At 44.5% G+C, this 21,430-nt stretch overlaps 1 protein-coding gene and 3 non-coding genes across 6 annotated transcripts in view; all 4 read left to right on the top strand.

Moving 5' to 3' along the window:
- ATG16L1 (autophagy related 16 like 1) overlaps positions 1-21,430 on the top strand; it is a 72,926-nt gene that overhangs the window by 37,507 nt on the left and 13,989 nt on the right. For 2 of the 3 annotated variants that reach the window (XM_088461231.1, XM_088461230.1), the window contains 7 exons: positions 1,371-1,473; positions 2,073-2,178; positions 2,732-2,802; positions 4,048-4,119; positions 5,220-5,340; positions 12,737-12,842; positions 20,986-21,135. In XM_088461231.1, coding sequence (XP_088317357.1) covers positions 1,371-1,473; positions 2,073-2,178; positions 2,732-2,802; positions 4,048-4,119; positions 5,220-5,340; positions 12,737-12,842; positions 20,986-21,135 — 729 coding nt within the window. Of the gene's footprint in view, positions 1-735; positions 781-1,370; positions 1,474-2,072; positions 2,179-2,731; positions 2,803-4,047; positions 4,120-5,219; positions 5,341-12,736; positions 12,843-20,985; positions 21,136-21,430 lie in introns of all 3 variants that reach the window. The other variant, XM_088461229.1, reaches the window with a different exon arrangement.
- Positions 1,611-1,895, top strand: LOC148454125 (small Cajal body-specific RNA 6). The gene has a single exon (XR_015874830.1).
- LOC148454124 (small Cajal body-specific RNA 6) lies at positions 2,375-2,645 on the top strand. Its single transcript, XR_015874829.1, has one exon.
- On the top strand, positions 4,182-4,458 carry LOC148454123 (small Cajal body-specific RNA 6). The gene has a single exon (XR_015874831.1).

The following is a 21,430-nucleotide window of genomic DNA, read 5'->3' as shown; positions in this document are numbered from 1 at the left end:
ATTTGGACACTTGGGGCAATTGCCTGGTACTGCAACATGAGGGCAACTAGAATGGTTTAGGAAGGCTCATTACACAGCTAGAAACATGACTGTAAAGTTCTACATGCAGTAATACCAAAGCCCATTTTCTGTAGTTGTTTAATTACTCACATGAGGTGCAGGAAAATAATCTGACATTTAGAAAGCACGGTTATGTTCTTTGCTGTGTAGCACCCTCCTAAATTAGCATATTAAATTACAAAACAGAAGAAGCCCCCATGTGGCAGAAGCCCCCATGTGGCAATGTTCAGTATGATTGTGCTGCACAGTCATTGTAGATTTACAAGATAAGTTCAGTACAGTCTATTATTAGACCTTTTATGAGTAGATTGGGCAACTGTTAAAGTTTAATGTCTTCACCGTAGTAGTGTTGTATAAATTCCTAAGGCGCATGTAAGAAAACCGATTTGCAACACGTAAAGGGGGGATGATCTGGGATGATCTGCTCATTTCATAACTTTGAGTGTTTCTAAAAAAATTAAAATGAACAGAATCTGGTTGCTATGGTGTACAGCTTCTTAGCGGTGCACCCATTTTTATAGAAATGCTTTACCTTGTTGAATATACAGAGTATGGGCAGCTTTGTGTGCATCGGTCTGTGTACCCAGATAGTTAATCTGATCTTCTGTGTTCTGTTTCCTACCTCCCTGTCACTGCTCTTCCTGTGCCTCGCTGACCTATGAACTCTCCCTACAGCTTGTCTGAGTCTCCCCTCTTGGGTCATCATTCTGACACTGCCAGGTGATTCTTCCTCTCCTCACTCCTTGCTATGTGCTAGTTATAGTCTGCAGGGCAGTGGGTTGCAGCTTTTTTTCTCCTCTAATTTATTTTTATATACAGTATGTGTGTGTGTATATATGTATATATAACTTTTTTTTTTTTCTTTATACGTTAAAGATGCTGTATGCTAATCTCAACACCGTATTAAATGATATCATCCTAATCTAGTCCACCTGTTGGATGACATACATACATTGCCTTGTAAACAAATTGTAATTTTGTGTTCTTGTCAGCCTTTCAAAGCTGCTTATGTGTTTGTAAATATCACCTAAACACTTTTTATAGTAGTTTTGTGATTTCAGGTGACCCGTGCACTTTTTAACTTTGGAACACAGTTTTGTTGCTGTCACGTGCAATTGTTTCTCACTGGTGTGGCTTGTTTATATCTGCTTTTGTGCTTTTTGCTCTCAAGGCGACAAGAATAGTGGTCTGTGCTGCCTATTGTATTCTACAGATAAGGGTTCTGTCTCATATTGGGTTTTGTTTTGTATAGGGGTGTGGTAATGTAAGCTGTGCTCAGTGTATGCTTATTTATCCTCCTCCCCATGCAGGAGGCGGTCTATATCTTCTCTCCCAGCCTCACACGATTGTCCAGATGCTCAGGCAGGAGGTAACCGGGAAGTCCGTGTTCCAGTTGCAGCTCTTCACTCATTTGTAAGTAGTTCATGTACCTGTACTGTATGTCTGCCATTTGTGCTGTAATGTGTAGTCTACCTTATGGTCTATGACAATAGCATAGCTGCTTGCCTCAGCAGTGTTTTATTTTACATTAAATATAGAAGTGTTACTGAGGTCAGTGATGATAAGTAAAAGGTCTGAAAGCATCTACGTTCTCCCTAAAACCCATTCAGCTCCCGGCAACCTGCTTCATTCTCTTTTTGGTGCCATCACACATCAGATATGCTGTGTTTGGTCTAAAAGGTTGCTGACACAATTGGATGTGCTCTGTGCCACATGTCTGTAAGTGTAAGGCTGTGCGGCTACTGCGCCAATCCTACAATGGAAATAGACAAGGAGTCGGGGGATGCAGGCAGAAACATGTATGGTGCGTGATCACAAGTTTTCAAGCTGAGACCTCATATTCTTCTTTGACTTGCTCTGATTTTAATTTATTTTTAACTCCTTTTTTTATTTCTATTTTCTTATGGTATTAGTTAGCTAAAGTGTTAATATTGCTGGAGACACTTATTTAACCACACTTACATGGTAAATTGTAATTAACCTTTGTTGCACTCTTATATTTTCAATTCTAGGATGCCCACGATGGCGAGGTCAATGCTGTGCGTTTTAGCCCAGGTTCCCGGTTATTGGCTACTGGGGGAATGGACCGACGGGTTAAGCTGTGGGAGGTGATAGGAGGTAAGATTAAATGTCGTCAGCAAGAAAGGACATTTTAATATTTGTATTGCGTTTAAAACATCTTCTGTTCATAAGTATTTTTATTGAGAAGGGCTGGGTGTATTTTTTTGATTGATTATTAGAAGCTCTTAACTACAGTCAATAAGCTTCCATTGACTTTACATATGTTAATGATTTTAAAAAGGGTGTTTCATGTTGTCTGTGATGAATAGTAAAAGGTCTGACCGCACTGCTGTTCCCCCTGCAGCCAAAACGCCCCCAGCAGCCCCTGTTTACTAATTTGGCTCAAGATGTGCCAGGTTTGTTTCCAGGATGTGCTGACATACTTGGATAAAGGTGAATCTTGTGTCCATGAGGTTTAGGACACATGTCAGTTGGTTATCCCACATTCACCACTTGTTTTGGAGCGTGGTATGCAGGAATGGGCAGTATCGCAGTGTATGATCTTACGTTTTCAACCTGAGGCCACATGGAATTTTCATTAGTGTTGGCTTAACTTGTTATATGTAAATCTCTGCTAGAATAGTTACACATGTATTTCTTATGGTTACAGATAAATGTGAGGCAAAGGGCTCCCTCACAGGCAGCAATGCTGGAATCACAAGCATAGAGTTCGATAGTGCTGTAAGTAACATTATTTCTGCGTGATAAATACACTTACAGTAAAATCTACTATTATATTGTACAGTGTTTGGGTGGGCAGGTTTGTGTGCAGGCTCGGCGACGGGAACGACGGCAAAGGTGATGCCTGTACCGGGCACCGAGGGTCAGAGGGGCGCCAAGGATCAGGGACACAAAAAGCGGGGCACCAGCACCAATTAATAGTTTTTAAACTGCTGTGCTGCAGGAATCCTTTTTTTTTTTTTTCTCTGCCCAAAGTCAGACACCGGGCATATAGCACCGTCACACTGTGACAAACGCAGGGGCCAGTGTATATCCGTGTACTGGGCGCCAAGATTTCTGTTGCCAACCTTGTGTGTGTGCTTGTGTATATAAAATACTCCTTACACCTAGGCAGAAGGGGACTTTCCAGCTGTAGCATACTGGGACTTTATAGTTCTATGACACCAAGAGAGTGACAAGCACAATTGCACAAACGCTATTTTTAAACCGTGCTCTATTTTGTGTGTATTTGTGTGTGTGTGTGTGTGTGTGTGTGTGTGTGTGTGTGTGTGTGTGTGTACTGCAGCATTTTACTGCACATTTGTAAGCTACCTATTATTTCCATAGCTCTATTACAGGTATAATCTAATGTAAACAGAGTGCAAGCTTGGTCTAGGGAAGGTTAACAGCCTAGGTCTATATTATATATAACAAGCTGAACTATTTTAATATATTAATAAACCTAGATTTATTCAATAGCTGTGCAGATAATAGAAAAGCAGTGGTTTATTGACTATATGTGTTGATGCATGGATCGGTTTTGGTTGTTATGTTTGTGTTTGTGCTGTCAAAAGAATAGTAATTACTTAATTCAAAAAAAGAAAAGCAGTGGGTTTTTTTTTGTTGTTGTTTGGTTGTTCCTTTGTGCTATTTTCTATGTTGGTGGTTGTGTTTCTTTTAAATGTTAATGACTCTTGGAACAAAGAAAATAACGAAGACACCTCTGCATTGGAAATTAGGTGGAATCTACAAATAAATAAGTGTAGTAAATGCAGTTTGAGGGCACATGTCTAAGTGCACTGAATACAACTTTATATAAACGCTATGATTGACTGTGAGCAGGGCTGTGTCCACTCAAGCTTGTAATCTAACTTGTCATGCCCTGGGCATGAAAGCAGTGACTTTGTCCAAGGTTATGCATGGCCAACATTGAGTTTCCAAACATTTTCTAGTCATTGTAATGTTCCCTTCCTTTTGTATTTGCAGGGCTCTTACCTTTTGGCTGCCTCAAATGATTTTGCCAGCAGAATCTGGACAGTAGATGATTACCGCCTTCGGGTAAGATTAGGATTCTTTCAGTTATATCTGGGATACTTGTATCATACCGCAAAAAAAAACGAAGTCTATGATTATTTGTAAAAGGTCTGACTGTACTGTGCTTTCCTTATACACCAAACTAGCTCCCAGCAGTATCTCTGAATTCCCATCATGCTCTAAATGTGTAATGACTGGTTAGTAAGACTGCTGACAATCCGGATAACCCCAAAAATCACCTCTCCTCCAGCAATAGGAGCTGTGGTAGTGATGGGCATCCAACAGGAGCTCGTGTCAAGATGGAGTCTGGGGTGTAAAAAGGGGACAATATACAGTGCATGATAACACATTGATTCTGAGACTTCTGGCTGTAGCGTAACTAATTCATCTAATTTCTTTGAGGTTTTTAATTTAAGGTGCATACACACATAGCGATGTGCTCACAATCCGACCTGAGGCACGATTTCCCCTGAACTCTCCCCAGGCAGCTCCCCGGCAGTCGTGGTCACGATTTGGAGTAAAAAAAATGTCCAATCTGACTTAAGATCTATCGTGCATCCAGTGCATTGTGTCCCAGATTGGCAAATCTGCCCTACAGCACGGCAGATTTAAAGATGCGATGTACGACGAACGGGGACGCGCATCGACATCGTGAGTAGAAACTCATGATTTGGGCATATTTTACACGATTTGCCAAAACCGGGCAAATCGTGTAAAAAATAGCCATGTGTGTAGGCACCTTTAGACTTCCTCATAATTAAATTTGTAAAGCTTCCCATTCGTGTTGTGTAAATAGCTTCATTCCCTGTATGTACTGCTTGCTGTGTAGTCGCTTTATAAATCTATAATAAATGCTATAATATTGAGATTGCTATAGATGTTTTAAAAAAATATATATTAAAATTTTCACTGTGTAAAAATAAATAGGATTATTCAAATGTACAATTTAAATTATACTGTTTCCTGTTAGAGATGATTATGTATAGAACCAGCAGATGTCTGTTTTTACCATTTGTTTTCTGTAAATGGTTAGGAATATATAAGCTTTAGCCTTGATAAATGACAATAATAGCAATGTTTTTTTTGCTTTTTGTTTTTTTACCGGACAATTAACGGGTTTATAGCATACGTTAACTGGGCACAGTGGAAAAGTTTTGTCTGCAAAGTTCTTATTGGACAATGCTCGAATTGTGTCAGGAAGTCATGACCGGACATTGAAACTCTGGGATCTGCGCAATAAAGTCTGTAAGTAAATACATTCTCATTGGGAATTGGATGGAATATCAAAGATGTGTTAAATATAGTAGACTTAACATTTTAAGTGCACCCTTAGGTTGAACACAAGGAAAGCAGACATTTTTTGGGGTTCAACAAATATTCATAAATGGCACTACACTCAGTTCACTAAGAATGGGTAATATAATTTTATGCCTCAGTAATGTCTCATTTTCCTCATGAATGAACATTTATTCAGACTTGGGTTCACAAAATGGTTGCTGCACTGTATGTAGACAACAGCAGGTACACTATGTACACTCGCACAGTAAAGGTATTCATTTCAGTTATGTTGATATTTCCGTGACACTCCCTGACTTTTTTGTTCATAAGGTGCTGTCTCCCACTGACAAGCGGCATTCTCTTAACGATTTGATCATCCCACAAAATGGCCGCCTGTATGGTGTGTAGGTGATGGGTCCATTTTTGTTATACAGCTTCTCAACAACTATATATGCGCTGATATTTTATGCTTATTAGAGCAGATTAAATGCTGTGCCGTAACCCCTAGCCTCCATTACTTTTTTTTTTTTTTTCCCCATTTTACGGGTTTTTTTTTTTTTTTTATTTTATTCTATTGTAAACAAGGAACAACTGGGGAAAGGAAGACCTGGGGAATTGATAGCAAGGTACATTCTACCAATACATTCATATGTCCGATATTAATGCGTTTGCACTTCCGATACACATTTACTTTCCTGAGCTATAGACACAATAAACAATCTTTTTCAATCTAAAAAAAAAAAGTGTTTATTTTTCTTCGCCGAAACTTAATTATCATGTACAATCACCTGGACCATATGATGTCCGTGTCTCTGTATTTCTGTAAAACATGTTTGATGTTCTAGTATACTTTGCTTGTGTTGTCTGGTACTCCCATTTCTGTGCATCTGAAAGTTTGGGCACAGAAGGAACATGTTTCCTATTGTGGGCAATCCACACATGCCAAGCTTTGTGAAATGGATAATGGGCAGAACCGCATTTAGCATGTTTTCTTAAATTAGAATTGAAGGCCTGATACATAGGTGTAACATAGTTCAGACTGCCCGTTTCTATACAAGGAAACAACGGCTCATGGAGCATTATTGGGTCCTATTTTACTATTATTTTAACAAACATACGAGGGGTCATTGAACTGAGAATACAATTGGTGAATTTACATTGTTGACCATTTTATGCCAGAAGTCACTAATACAGGGTTTTCCAAACTCTGTCCTCAAGGCATCCTAACAGCCCAGGTTTTAAGGATATCCAAGCTTGTGCACAGATGGTATAATCGCAGAAACTGAGGAACTAATTAAATCGCCTGTGCTTGAGGACATAGGGCTTGGCTCAGTAAGGATCGCAATAGCAATTTACGCACGCAGTCTCACTGCGAAGATATACTAATGATTGCAATCGCAATGGCATACGCAGCCTAACCTAAAGACGCCCACTTTACCTTACACACCTCCGTAATACTTAGCAAGACTGTGAAACCATCGGTAACATCGAGTACAATCGCAGCCTTATGTACACTTGCACAAGTTCTGACCTTACTCATAAATTGCTAACCTGGCTAATTTATGCACGCCCCTGTAACAGCATTCAAACCACCCCCAGTCACCACCCCCCAAACGGTATTTCCTGGCAATCACTCTGCGATGGGTGTAAGTACTCACTGCGATCACAGTCCGATCACAGTAAGCCTTTTGCACGCTCATTGCGATGAATGCAATAATTGGTCGACTCCGCGTATAATCGCAGTTGCGATTGGTAGTGAGTCGGGACCAGAGTTTGGGAACCACTGCACTAATATGATAACCACTCTGTATTAAAACCTGAAAAGTTATTTTATGCATGGTTACATTTAGAGCCTAAAGGCAAAATTTTACCATATATATTGAAAAGGGAAAGGGTATGTAATACTGGCAGTCGGGATGCCTCCTGTCAAAATATAGACAGCGGCAACCTGGTGGTCGGTATCCCTAAGTCTAACCCCTTTGTGTCTATGCCCAACACTACCCCCAAGGCCCCCCCCCCCCCACAGGACTGCCAAACACCCCCAAGGGAGTGCCTGACCGTCACCCCTCCTCCCCTCCCTAACACCCACACACCTAAGGCCCCCCGGCTTACCACGTTTGGGATGCCATCAGTCTAGATTCTGATGTCGGGATTAAGATAGGCGTCAGTATTTCGACGCCTATCTTAAGTCCCGTGTCGGGTTTGCACCGTCGAAAATTAGACCGGTGAAATCCCGTCCGCCGGTCTGCTAAATACACCCCAATGAAAAGGACCTAGACATACTGTGTGTGCGATCATACCGTATGTATGTGTGTGTGTGTGTATATGTATGTATGTGTGTGTGTGTATATATATATATATATATATATAATATATATTTAGATTTATATAATATATGCTTTTTAAGCCGGGCACAGAGACTTTGAGCAATTAGGAGTGACTACTCTTCTGACAAGGCTACACTCAATCCAGAAACATATTAGCAGAGGTAGTTTGCTAGCAGGGTGTGAAATGCATTGTCCATACAAGTCTAAAAGGTAATATTTAAAGCTTATTGCAAATTCTAATTTCCAAGAAACAATAGTCACACATTTAGGATCCCTTTGGGTTCTGATTGCATGACGCAGTTTTAAAACCAAAATAACCCTACATTTGGGGATACTATACTTATTTTAAAGTTCATAGTTGAAATCCCTTTCCCATGAAAAAGATCTGGGTTCATTTGTTACCGCTTAAAATAAGCATAACCGGATAGACTTAAAGGTGGCGCATGCTCTATGGGATATGTATTCTTATGGAGGAATATCATATTTATTACAGCTATTCTATTATGGTGGGGAAATAAATCATGGGTCCTAAAAACTAATTGTGCAAAACTAGCTGCATCCTGGTAACAGCCTAAATGGGACAACACAAACACACTCTCCGATACACACTCCGATATACATTAGTAAATACAGTAAGTTGTACCAAGTTGGCACTAAAATGTGTCAGGCTATAAATAAAATTAAATACATTCCTCGTGTCCTTCAGCAGAGACCCACCAAATAAGATCATCCTCACATGTGGTAATATATGTATAAGAAGAAAGACTATAATAGTCTCAAATATTGACTATATCATTTGAGACTTAAGGTGGGTTCACACCTGACAGATATATCTGCAGATCGAGTGATCTGCAGTTATATCTGCAAATGATGGTCGTTCATACACACTGAACGGCCATCATCTGCTTGTGCCCCCTCACGTCCCTGCGGCTGGGGGGGCGGGACCTGGTGGGCGGGTCGGGGGCATGTCCCGTCCCCCTCCTCACGGCTGCCGCTGTGTGTGCGTGGGCGGTCTGCAGGCCGCCCATACACACCTGCCGATGGACAGATATGTCTGCATATGTGTGTGCAAAACAGCCAATGCGATATATCGGTGAACGCCGACGTTCACCGACTTATCACGGGTATACACTGGACGACAGGCAGATACATTGGCCGAAGGTTAGACTGAGGTTCTAGTGGAAGTGGAAGGGTTATATAGGGGGTGGGAGCCAGTCTTGGTTAGTGTCCAACTCCACAGCTCACTATACATAACCCAGAGGTAATGGCATCCCCAGATGGACTCCAAGGAAGAAATTTTAGGGTGAGTAAAAATCATATTTTTGCAAATTATTACAGATGTGTGTAAGAGTATGTGGGCGTCCTTTTGTTGGGCTGCGACAACATTGCGATTGCAAACATTGGCATATTTTGACAGTGGATCTGCGTGCGATTAAATTATCTAATGTTTCATTATCTAATGCTAATAGAGGTGTATTTGCCAGGCATAAAGCCTGCTTAATCTTTGTGTATAATACTGTGAAAGTGGTAATTAAATCTAATAGCTAGAACTTTAGCTAATATTTTATCATTCGTGTTGCTTTAAAGATAAAGGGGATGATGTATCAAACCTTGGAGAGAAATAAAGTGGAGTGAGATAAACAATCAGCTTCTACCTGTCTTTTTTCCAAACAGCCTGTAAAATGACAATTAGGAGCTGATTGGTTGTTACTTTATCTCTCTAAGATTTGGTACATATCCCCCATTGGGTGGTGAGAATTGCATTCTGTGGAATCTTAGTTTACCTTGGGGTAAGAACTGAGAGCTTCTGTCATAGATGGGGGAAGTTCTCCAGATTGAAAGGAATGTTTGCAGCATTCAAGCAGTTGAGGGCCTAACATGGCAGATTATTTCATCCTTTTTTATGTACACATTGGCTGTTATGACATTTGTTTCAGGAGCTTTATCAGATGGGTAGGATTTAATGACTTCCTCTTCCTAATTGAGGACTATAGTGTGTGTGTGTGTGTGTGTGGTTTGAGTCAATGGAATCCAAGAAAATCTTTAGTTTTATTAGGTGTTACAAATATTTACAATCAAATTCACTAGATGATATTAATGGCCAGAGGGTTTGAAAATAAATGACCATATAGCCCCCGGCTGCTGCAATTGGTGGTATAGAGGTAATTTCCCAAAACCGTAGATCAGCCATTTAAACAGTTGATCTACAAAGTGAAACATTATTGAGCAGACGAGATATTTCTCATGGTTCTCTTTCAGCTTTTGCTTATATCACCGTATTGCCTTCCCCAACCCTTTCCTAATTTCAGGACTCTTATTATTGTGAGATTTATTTTGTTTGTACGGACTCCGAAGCTTGTTGATGTGATAGGTCCTCCTGAGCGTTGCCAATCACTGATAGCCTCCTGATGGCTTTAGTAGCATCCCATGAATAGTGAATGGGTTGTGAAACTAATACTGGTAAATTAATTAGGAACAGATAATAGTAATGTTTCATTTTTTGTAGAGTAACTTGGCCAGAGTGGATTCCACATCCTTTTCCAGTGGGATAAAATAGAAAGTCATTGATTAGGACATTATTTGTAGATGTTGCATACATGAACCAAGACTACCAGGCATGGTTGATACTCTCTGGCATTGTCATGGAGATGTCTGGGTGAAAAGCAATGTTGGCATGCTCAGACAGCACCGTTCTGGCAACTGCCCAATCACTGTTATTCAGCACCCGCCCTAGCATAGGGTGTGATGAGTTGGGGGTGTTAAGATGCCCAGCGAACAAGCGTGGGACTGGTTAGGTTGTTCAACACAAAGATCTGTTAAAGTAATTTGTCCAGAAACACATCTGACCCAACCTGCACTTTTTTTTTTTTTTTTTTTTTTTCAGATGGTGCAACAATTCTTCTATAATTCAATTTAAATGGTTCTCTGAAGAGCCTTATTTAACATGGATCTTTTTACGGAGGCCTTCTCTAGTTCTATAGGTTGCAGCCAAATAAGAGGCACGTTTTCTGCCTCACAGATTCGGTCCTTAACCATTAGTAAACCTCATGGAGACTTTAGGTTATTCCTGTGTTTATCACTTTTACTGTGGGTATTTGCTAATTTCTGCCAAAGATGTCTGCCAGCTGAAAGGATCTCTGATGTAGTTGGCCGTGTGCTCATTTTCTACACCGGGGCTTCCAGTTTGCCCGAATCAGATGCTTTGCGTAGCGACAGTGGGTCGAGTGTTAGTTTAAATTTAGCTATTATTGCTGCACTATCAATTTTGTGGATCTCTCTCTGGCTGGCAGATTTCATTTTGGCATGTGTACAGTGTGTTTTGGTGGAGGTTTTTTTTTTTTTTTGGTCCTCTTGACATCCTGCTATTATAATGAATATATTTTCTACACTAGTTCTTCATCACTTGGCCACCCTTAACATTGACAAAGTACAATAAATATTATTGGAAAACTGTTTAATTTTTTTTTTTTTTCAAATCACTTTTGTAATATATGCATACTAGATTGTCTGTTATCTGAATCATGAACATGTGCCAAGTTTATGAACTTTGTTTTATATAGAGAATGTAATCAGTAATTACCATCAAATGTAGAAAATCAATATAAAATGTTTATCAAAAAGACTTTCTTTCAAACATTCCTCAGAAATATTTATGTACATCCACTTATATATCCGCATTAATAACATAAAATGCACTAAAATAGGAATATGCTGCAACTAGGTTAGTTGTCTAGCCTGCAGATGTACTAATCCTAGCAGGGATACCACAATTGTTTTTAGTGGGCTTGGATGCAATAGCAAATAGTTAGTACAGTCACAACTGGAATCCATATTAGTACCAGTCCTTAGTAGCAGCCCGGAATGCTTGTTAGCAGTCATTTGCGGGTGGTCCGGTCTCCTTGACGTCCATCACAGTTGTAAATCGCAATTGGATGTTTCACGGTCCGATATCTCGATTAAGGGTAAGATCAAAGTAATCAAGATTTCACTATTAGGATTAGTACATAGGCCTGTTATGGTGTATATCAAATTTTTTAATATTGGTCCTATTTTAGTGCTTTTATATAACAATGCACATTTAAGTAGGCTGTACATATATATTTTTCTGAGGAAAGTTTATAATGATGAGGTAGCCAACCACGCACACAAATAAATGATTACACAGTGCTATGGTCTGATTATAAACTAAAAATAATAGCAAATCTCTGATATGTAAAAACAATAACTAGTTATTAATTTTAAAAAACTATTACACATATGAACAATATAATAGAAATCCTAAAAATATATGTCATGAAACATATGCTAGACCAGTGGTTCCCAAACTTTTTTGAATCACGGCATCCTAGTGTATCAGAATTATTTTCACGGCACCCCTAAGCCAAAAGTTTGTTATTGAGAAATTCAGAAAAAAATGTAGTGGAGTAAATTGTGCTTACCTGTCATCCTTACGGTCAGTTATGTAGTTGGTGACAGGTTTGTGCTTCTGTTTGTCCTCATATTTACGTTACGTTGACCATAAATAATTTGATTTGGTGCTGGACCACCAATTTGAGGCACCCCTGCAAGTGTCCTGAGGCACCCCAGGGTGCCACGGCGCACAGTTTGGGAACCACTGTGCTAGACTATCATTGCAGCCAATCAGGGTTTAGGTGATGTTTGCTTTTGTTTCATATTGAAGGTTTTTTAAACTGCGTATAAGAAGCGTGTGTAATGCACAGGAGATGTGAAGGCCCATTCCCTAGTACATCAAATTGCTTGAAAAGTGCATATGCATTTTTGTTATGTTCATCTGGGCCTTTGCATGAAATTCCGCTGCATGGCCCCTTTGCATGCTCAGCTTATTTAATGAAAAAAAACTGCAAAACAGGACATCAGTAACTACAGACCATTTGTAATAAGAACTAACTAGCATTGGCTGTCATTTTAAGTATAGGTAAACAAGTAGTTAGAATTGGCTAGAAAACCCGTGTAGCTGCTTTTAACTGTAATTTGAGTATACCTACAGATATTTACAATGTTTCTTTTCTATTCAGGTATAAAGACGGTGTTTGCTGGGTCCAGCTGTAATGACATTGTCTGTACAGAGCAGTGTGTGATGAGTGGGCACTTTGACAAAAAGATCCGCTTCTGGGACATAAGGTAGGAAGGGTCACCCTTTACATTGCAGCTATGAAAAAGACACACAAACACAGATGCCTTTTATATTGTATATACACTTTGCATCATATCCATATGTGCCATCTGAAAATCTGAGGTTTTGAACATTTTATTTGAGTTTAGGTTGCCTGGTTTTAGTAGCCTATTACTAATCCTTTCACACTCCACTTTGGGAGGACAGCCACAGAGCCTTCCTTCCCCAAACATATCATTCTAATGCTGCAGTCCTCCCTGTAAATGTCTTCCACTAACCTCCACTCTCGCTGGCCCAGCCTACCTCTGGCCACATCTGGCTCACCCCTTTATCTCGCCCCTGCTCTCCCCTTTAGACTGTCATCTTATCCGCTCCATCCTCATCCACTTGTGTCCTTACATCATTGCTTGTGGATGTTCTGTTCAGCACTTGTTATATACCTTCCCTATTTTGTAATTTCTACTTCAGGATCCATAGAAGGTCCACAGAGTGACCTTTGGGTATAGGTGATGCAGAGTCATTCGGGCACCTTACGCAGTAAATTCTTCTCCCAGGATGCAACGGGTCTCCCTCTATACCCCTCCTCCAGGCCGGGGGCTCCTCAGTTTCGTTGGGTGCCCGGCCGGAGTCGGGTCACTGAACACGCTGTTGCTAACAGTCCCTGAAGTTTGAAGATTCCTCTAGTGCGGTCACTCCGCTGGTACCGAGACGCCGGTACTGATCCGGGGATCTCGGCGGGGCCTCTGGGGTCTTGGCTAGCAGGGTCCCCGGAGGATACCTAGACTGCGGCCGGACGCTACGGGGCAGCAGGTAAGCGACATGCGCCACTGTGGTGCGTGCCGATTAGCAGTCTTTTTCCTACAGGGCAGGGGACTCCCTGGGGTTGACAGCGTGTGGAACCCAGGCACTGAGTCCTGCGCTTCCACAAAGCCACCTGGGACAGCGGGCTGGAGTTGGCGGGAAGCGTCCTAGGGGTTAATCGCTGGCATGGGGAAGGCAGCCTTCCCTGTTTCACAGCCGGCTCCTCTCCGCTGCACAGCGCGCCTTTCCACCGCGGTCTGGCTGGGCTGTGACAGCTTCCTTCTTCCGGCTCCATCCCCCATCTTCGAAGGCCGAAGGCGGGTGGTGCGGAGTACGGCATCCCCTACATACCTCTCCTCCTGATGTTGGTCAGTGTATGTAGTGCTTTGTCCTACTAGACGCTAAGTCTATTGTTGTTGTTCTGCATTGTCTGCGACTGTATGCTAGCGCTGTCTCTGATTTTTTTCTGTACTGTCAGCCATTTTTTTTGTTATCCCTGTACCTATTCTGCTATTCTAAGCCATAGCACTGGTGTTGCGCGGGTGCAACTAAAGTCGCAGTCTGTGATGCAGTCGCATCTAAAGAGTGGTATCCTCTTCACTATGTCTGATAATGAGAGTGACATGCCTAATTTAGCTCCAACTAAGCTGTTTTATAAAAAAGTACAACGGTGTTAAGGGCGGGGGACATAGGCCCTCATTCAGACCTGGTCGCAAGCGCTGAGCTCTTGCAACCGGGTCGATGTTTAGGCCCTGCGCACCTGCAGCGGCCGCACTGCGCGTGCACAAGCCCCGGAGTGACAGAGGAATTCTCTCGCTCCGGAGCTCACTACAAAAGGACCGGCTGTCGATGTTGATCGACAGCTCGGTCCGTTTTGTAGGCGTGGCCGGTGGGTGGCTTCACAAACGGAGGCGTTCCTTAAGGAACGCCTGCCGTTTTGTAGGTGGCCGCACTGACATCAGCAGTGATGTCAGTGGGGATCGAGCAGGAAGCTCCCTGGGGCTTGCGGTTGCCCAGACCCAACCTTAGGGTCTCGTCACAAGCCCCGATGGTCGCGATGGTCTTGACCATCGCGACCATCAACCTGGTCGGTCGCTAAAGCTCTGGGTGGTAACCCACAGCTTAGCTAGCGACCAGGAGGCCGCACTTAAAAATACAAGCGGCCGCCCTCATTCAGAACGAGCGCTCGCTTCTTGTGAGCGCCTCTGAATGAGGGCCATAGTCTCTGAGGAGTTATGTTTGCAGTGTTCTACCCCTTCAGGTCCCTCTGCAGCTTCTGCCGCTCAGCAGGAGCCGCCATGGGAGTGCTTTGCTAAAGCACTGACAACCATTGTGGGGGGTTTGGCAGGCCTTCCTGTGTTTCCATAGTTTGGCTTTCACAGCAGCACCTTTTGCCAGCACAGAATCTGCTGCACCCATCTGCACCCACAGGTGTTGCACCCCCCCCCCCCCCCCCCAGTGGGTTAATACAGTTCCTGCTATTTTACAAGGTGAGACTGAGATTGATGCACTCGTCAGCAGACCAGCCAAAAGGTTCTTGCTGTTGTCGCAATTTACTGTATGGGATGAAGATGATGTGTCATCTGATGATGGACTGCTCCTTGATGAGTCTGACTCTGAGCTCCCTCCTCAAGAGGCAGGGATCAAGTCAAAAATAGATATCCCAGGTCTGATACAGGCTGTGAAGGCAGCCCTGATCATTGAGGAGGATGAGCCTCCTGCGGCTAAATCTAGGCATGCATATTTCATGGAAGAAAAAGTGACTGAGGCTACATTCCCGTTGTCTGACCAACTGGTGAATCACTTGGAGGTAGCATGGAAAACGCCGGGGAAGCGTTATCAGCCACAAATGCGTCTAGTCTCTGCTTATCCTTTTGCTGAGAATTATTTTACCAAGTGGGAGACTCCACCGGCAGTGGATTCCCATGTCACACGCTTGGTAAAAAGCGCAATGCTACCTATACCTTCCATGTCGTCCCAGAAAGATTCTAAAGATAGGAAGGTAGAAGTCTGCCTTAAATCTGCTTATTCCCTTGCGGGGGCTGCGTGCAGACCAGCTATGGTAATTTGCAGGGTTGCTCAGGCCATGAAATGTTAGGCTAACAGCCTTGAAACATCTTTAGCCCCAAATGCTACCAGGGAACAGATGAATCTTGTGGGAAACCACCTAGATTCTGCTACCTATATAAATGAGACGGCATTGGATATTGGCTTACTAAATGCCAGGATTTCTTTCGGCGGCCATTGCGGCTCTCCGCTCTCTGTGGCTCCGTTCTTGGAGGGCTGACGGTAAAGTCTTGTTTGGCCCTGATTTGTTCAAGATTGTGAATACCTTAGCAACAGCTAAATCGGCTTGTCTGCCTTCTGTTCCAGCCTCTTCGGGGGCTCGGACTCCTTCCTTTCGGACCTATCGGTCCCCAGGTAAGGCTAGAACGCAGTCCTTTCCCAGGCCATCCACCGCCAAGAAATCTGCCAGGCCTAAAGCTGGGCATCCACTATACAATTTTCTGTCAGATATCTATCCAATCTGGCTGGTTGGAATGAAAACCTGGTAATGTATGGGAGCAAATGACAGTCGATTTTATATGGTTTTAAACACTGAAAAAAGGCCAAAAAAAAAATGTTCCAATTGGTTAAATGTGTGTATTTTAACCAATTTGTCCGATCAACCATTTTTGGCTATTTTCCAGTGTTTGTGAGCAAATGGACGATTGTCATTTGCTCCCATACATTACCAGGTTTTCATTCCAACCAGACAGATATCTGACAGAAAATTGTTTAGTGGATGTCCAGCTTTAGAAGCAGCCTTGGAGTACCAGATGTCCGGCTGCCAAGCCTGATGACAAGCCATCTGCTTGACGGGACGGGCCTCCTCCTGGGGGACCCCAGGGTGGGAGGCCGACTTCTTCAATTCGCCCAGTGCTGGTGCAAGACTACCACGGATTTCTCGGTGAGGGAAGTGGTCTCTCTGGGGTATGCCCTCCCCATCAATTCTTTAGCACAGGACTTCGGAAAAACGCGGACAAGGCTTTGGCTACTCGAGAGGTGGTACAATCCATGCTGCAGGCAGGGGTCATTGTACTGGTCCCAAAGAGGAATGGGTTATTATTCCAGCCTTTTTTCTAGTCCAGAAACCAAACTGTTCTTAACATCCTATTCTCAATCTCCGGTACCTGAACAAATTCCTCAAGGTACCCAGGTTCAGGATGGAAACCCTACGCTCAATTATACCATGGAGGCTATGGAGCCTGGGGAATTTTATGGTGTCTCCGGAATATGCAGGTATGCATCCTGAATATCCAATTACGTCAATTTACCAACGTTTTCTCAGGTTTGCTGTGTCACAACAATATTTCCAGTTTCAGGCTCTGCCATTTGGCCTTGCAACTGTACCTCGGGTGTTTGCAAAGGTCATGGTGGAAATGGCAGCCTATCTGCGGCTGCAGGGGATCCCGCCTGTTACCATACCTGGACGACCTCTTAATGGTAGCTGGGTCCCCAGAGGTGCTTCACCACCACCTGCAGCTAACGATGGAGCTCTGTTGAATTCACAACGGCAGCGGATTTCTCTGACTACAGAAAAGATCTCCACTTTGCAGACTCGTGTACGCGATGCCTTCACAGTCGCCGAGTGTCAGTCCACTCAGCAGTGCAGTTACTGGGATCTATGGTGTCTGTGTTCAACATGGTGGAGTATGTCCAGATTCATTCCCGGCCTCTGCAGAAATCGATCCTATCGATCCTATTAGTGGGATGGTGGCTACAGATGGTCCATCTCACCAGGGGGCGTCCTTTTTGGATCTAGGACTGGGTCTTTCTGACGACCGATGCCAGTCTTCGTGGTTGGGGCACAGTGACAGGTCCACACTCCTTCCAGGGAAGGGGGACCGCAGTTCCAGGGAACTGGGGGCAGTTTTCAGGGCCCTGCAACAAGCCAGGCTGCTGCTGCTTCACGGAAAGCCCGTGCAAGTGCAGTCAGACAACGCCACGACAGTGGCTTACCTAAACTGTCAAGGAGGAACTCTAAGCCAGGCGGCAGTAACAGAGGTGTCACGCATTCTGACATGGGCGGAAGGCCATCTACCAGCCATATCGGCGGTGTTCATTCCAGGAGTGCTGAATTGGGAAGCGGACTTCCTCAGCTGTCACGACGTGCATCCCGGGGAATGGTCTTTTCACCAAGAAGTGTTTCAGCTCCTAGTGGGCAAATGGGGCCTTCCAGACGTGGACCTCATGAGCCTCTCGACTAAATCACAAGCTGCCACAGTACGGGTCCAGGACAAGAGACGCCAGAGCTCTCTTGGTGGACTCTGTCATTCAAATGGACCTTCCAGTTTGTTCACCTGTTTCCTACGTTCTCTCTTCTTCCTCATTTTCTTCGAAAGTTCAAACAAGAGGGAGGCACGGTCCTGCTGGTGGCCCCGACGTCCATGGTACTCAGATCTTCGGAGTCTCCAGTGTTCGCTATAGCGCGTGTTTTACCCCATATTGGGGACTGTGGACCCACTTTTTTAAAGTCCCCGGGGACACGCTGCGCTGTGGCCAATCCCTGACAGCTGGATGCAGCACAGCGCGTCCCCCTGCAGTAACAGACACAACGCTGTCTGTTAGAGCAGCCAATGAGAGTCAGATAGACTCTCATTGGCTGCTGCTGTAGAAAGCCGTGCTGGGATCAAGTGTCTGATCCCAGCATCGGCACAGCGTCCGTGCCCGGCGCTGGGACAGTGTTTGTTCCCAGCGCCGGGTAAGCCACCGCGGCGGGTACCTGGTGGAAGGGACCGCCTGGTCCCTTCCACCAGTGGCGGCGGGAGAAGCTTTGCTCCGTGCGCGAGCTGAGCGGAGCTCGCTGCCCGGAAGCCAAGTATCGACGGCAGTGGTTTGGCACTGGCCGCGAGCTTTGACTCGCGGTCCAGCAGCCAATAGGAGGCAGACGCGACGAGCCAATCGCGGCTCGCCGCGTCATTGCCTCGCCCACTCGCTGCATCTTGAATAGACGCTGCTGAGCGAGAACACAATCAGTCCGTCGGCAGAGGGGAGGAGTGAAGACCTCCCGAAGAGAAGAGCGGTGCGTCAACAGTTCCGGCGGCCGCTGAAGAGGCCAGAAGACGGCGCGATCAAGAAGGAAGAGGCGGTGCCGCTGGCCAGGACGGACCAGCGGCAGAAGACTGAAGCTGAGGACCGAAGAGGACTGCGGGGTAGGAAAGCAAAAGAGCTAACGAAGCTCCCCCCCGCAGCCTCTTCCACCGTACCGGTAGGCGGCCTTGGGCGACCGGTCTTTTTTCACTCCTTCCTAGATCACCAGGGTTGTCGGCCACTAGGCCCGTGGGATGAATTCAGGCAATAGGCCTGTGGGTCTCTAGGTGGGCACAAGGCACGGGCAACATAGGGGGCATTAGCCCCAATTGAAGGTATATGCCCCCCAAATAGGTGTGTGACTTGGGCATTAGGCCCAGGTCACTAGAGGGCCCACGTATTTGCCCTTTAGTGGCTTGGGCCTAATGCCAGGTCACTCACACCTATTAGGGGGGCAGATACCTTCATTGAACTGCGCACTTCTCCTGGGGGCACTGCACAGGGGGACCTCTCCTGGGGGCACTGCACAGGGGGACCTCTCCTGGGGGCACTGCACAGGGGGACCTCTCCTCGGGGCACTGCACAGGTGGAAAGTCATATTACCTGAAAGATCATGGAGGCATTAAAACATGCATTTAAGAGGCTTTTGGGGACCTGTTGTCTCAGGGTCTTTGCCTCTACCCAGGTCTGGGTCGTCTGTCTTTGACAGCGTGGCTCTTGAGACATCCCTCTTAAGGTCCAAGGGTTTTTCCGGCTTTGTGGTTAACACCATGCTCAGAGCACGGAAACCTGCTTCTGCTAGAATTTACCACAGGGTATACCTTTTTTGAATGGTGTCGTCCAAAAAGTTATGACCCCCAGGTGTTTAGGATATACAGTGTGTTGGCTTTCCTGCAGGCAGGTTTGGACCTGGGTCTCTGCCTTACTACACTAAAGATCCATATCTCGTCCCTTTCAGTGTGGTTCCAGCGAAGGATTGCTCCTCTTCCTGACATCCGCACCTTTCTGCAGGGGGTCCTTCATATCCAACCTCCCTTTGTCCCTCCTGTAGCGCCTTGGGATTTGGCTGCTGTCCTTTAAGGCCCTCCCAGGGCCCTCCCTTTGAACCACTGGGCTCAGTAGATCTCAAATGGCTTACTGCCAAGAGTGTTTTTCTTCTGGCCATTGCTTTTGCCAGAAGAGTTTCCGATTTGGGAGCGCTCTTGTCGTTCCCCATTTCTAGTTTTTTACAGGGACAGGGCAGTGCTTCGAACTCGCTTGGCTTCCTTCCTAAGGTGGTCTCTAGTTTCCACATTAATGAGGAAATTATTGTGCCGGCCTTTAGCTCTCCAGACCTCTCGTCAGGTGAGCCCTCATTGGATGTGGTACGTGCCTTCAGGATTTATGTGGATCGTACCAGTTCCCTTCGGAAGTCAGACTCCTTGTTTGTACTTTATGGTTTCCACAAGAGAGTATGGCCAGCCAATAAACAAACTTTGGCTAGATGGCTTCACTTTACTATCTCTGAGGCTTACACTCAGGAGGGCCTTCCTGTGCTGCCCTCTGTTACTGCTCATTCTACTAGGTCTGTGGGTTCTTCGTGGGCAGCTCGTCGTGGTGCCTCGGCTGTGCAGCTGTGTAAGGCGGCCACATGGTCTTCTGTCCAGATTTTTTGAGGTATTATGCTTTTGATACATTTGTCACTCAGGATGCTTCCTTCGGGTGGCGGATTTTCCTTTCTGCACAGGAGCGTCCCCACCCTTGAAGGTACTGCTTTGGGACATCCCCAAGGTCACCCTGTGGACCTTCTATGGATCCTGATGTAGAGAGATGGTAAGAACTTACCCTTGTTATCTCTCTTTCTACGAGGTCCACAGGGCACCTGCCCTGACGCACCTGTGCTTCAGTTGGGCTTCGCTCTGGTCACCGGTTTTCAGTCTCCTCCTGTGTGAGAATGTGACTCTAGTGTGTTCCAGACTTGCTTCTTTCTCTTTTATCCTCCGCCGGCCTTTGGCTTGCTACGTAACTGAGAAGTCTTCTGTCTGGGGGCGGGATATAGAGGGAGACCTGTTGCATCTTGGTAGAAGAATTTACTGCGTAAGGTGCCAACAAGGGTAAGTTCTTACAATATCTCCTACTTTTTTTCTTGAATGTCCTATATTTTGCCTGTTGGTCCTCTGTGTTTGTGCTATGCATTATTTTCCTACAGAATGTTGCTGCAGAATTTTGTGGCTCCATATATAAACAACAGCAATGATAATATAATCAACATATTCCTCTGGTACATTGACTTTCCAGGACAGAATGTATAGTGCGTGAGCTGGAGCTTCAAGGTAGGATCACTGCTTTAGATCTGAATCCTGAGAGGACAGAGCTTCTATGCTGCTCTCGAGATGACTTCATAAAGATAATCGACTTGCGTGCCAACTCCGTGCGACAGACTTTTAGGTGAGTAAGAAAGGTGCATTGACCACATTTGTGTGGTGTACTGCAACCGTCTGGATAGTTAAATGACCACAAAGCTTAGCATTCATGTTGTTTAATAGAAGTTACGTACAAGAGCTATGGATAAAACTCCCAAATCTATATTTGCAAAAGTTTCAGAAGTTTAAAATAGATTTTCTTCTTTCATCATCTTATGCTCATAAGTGGGTAAATGGTCTTCCTCCAGCTGTAATCCTAATTTTGTCTGAGTTGTTTTTTAACCAAGAATAACTTTCTTTGAAGCTGGTCTGTGTATGGG

Source organism: Taudactylus pleione, unplaced genomic scaffold, assembly GCF_031769625.1.
Source record: "Taudactylus pleione unplaced genomic scaffold, aTauple2 ptg001029l, whole genome shotgun sequence".
Lineage (NCBI taxonomy): Eukaryota > Metazoa > Chordata > Amphibia > Anura > Myobatrachidae > Taudactylus > Taudactylus pleione.
Note: the sequence above shows the minus strand (reverse complement) of the source record. Positions and strands in the feature narration are given on the sequence as shown.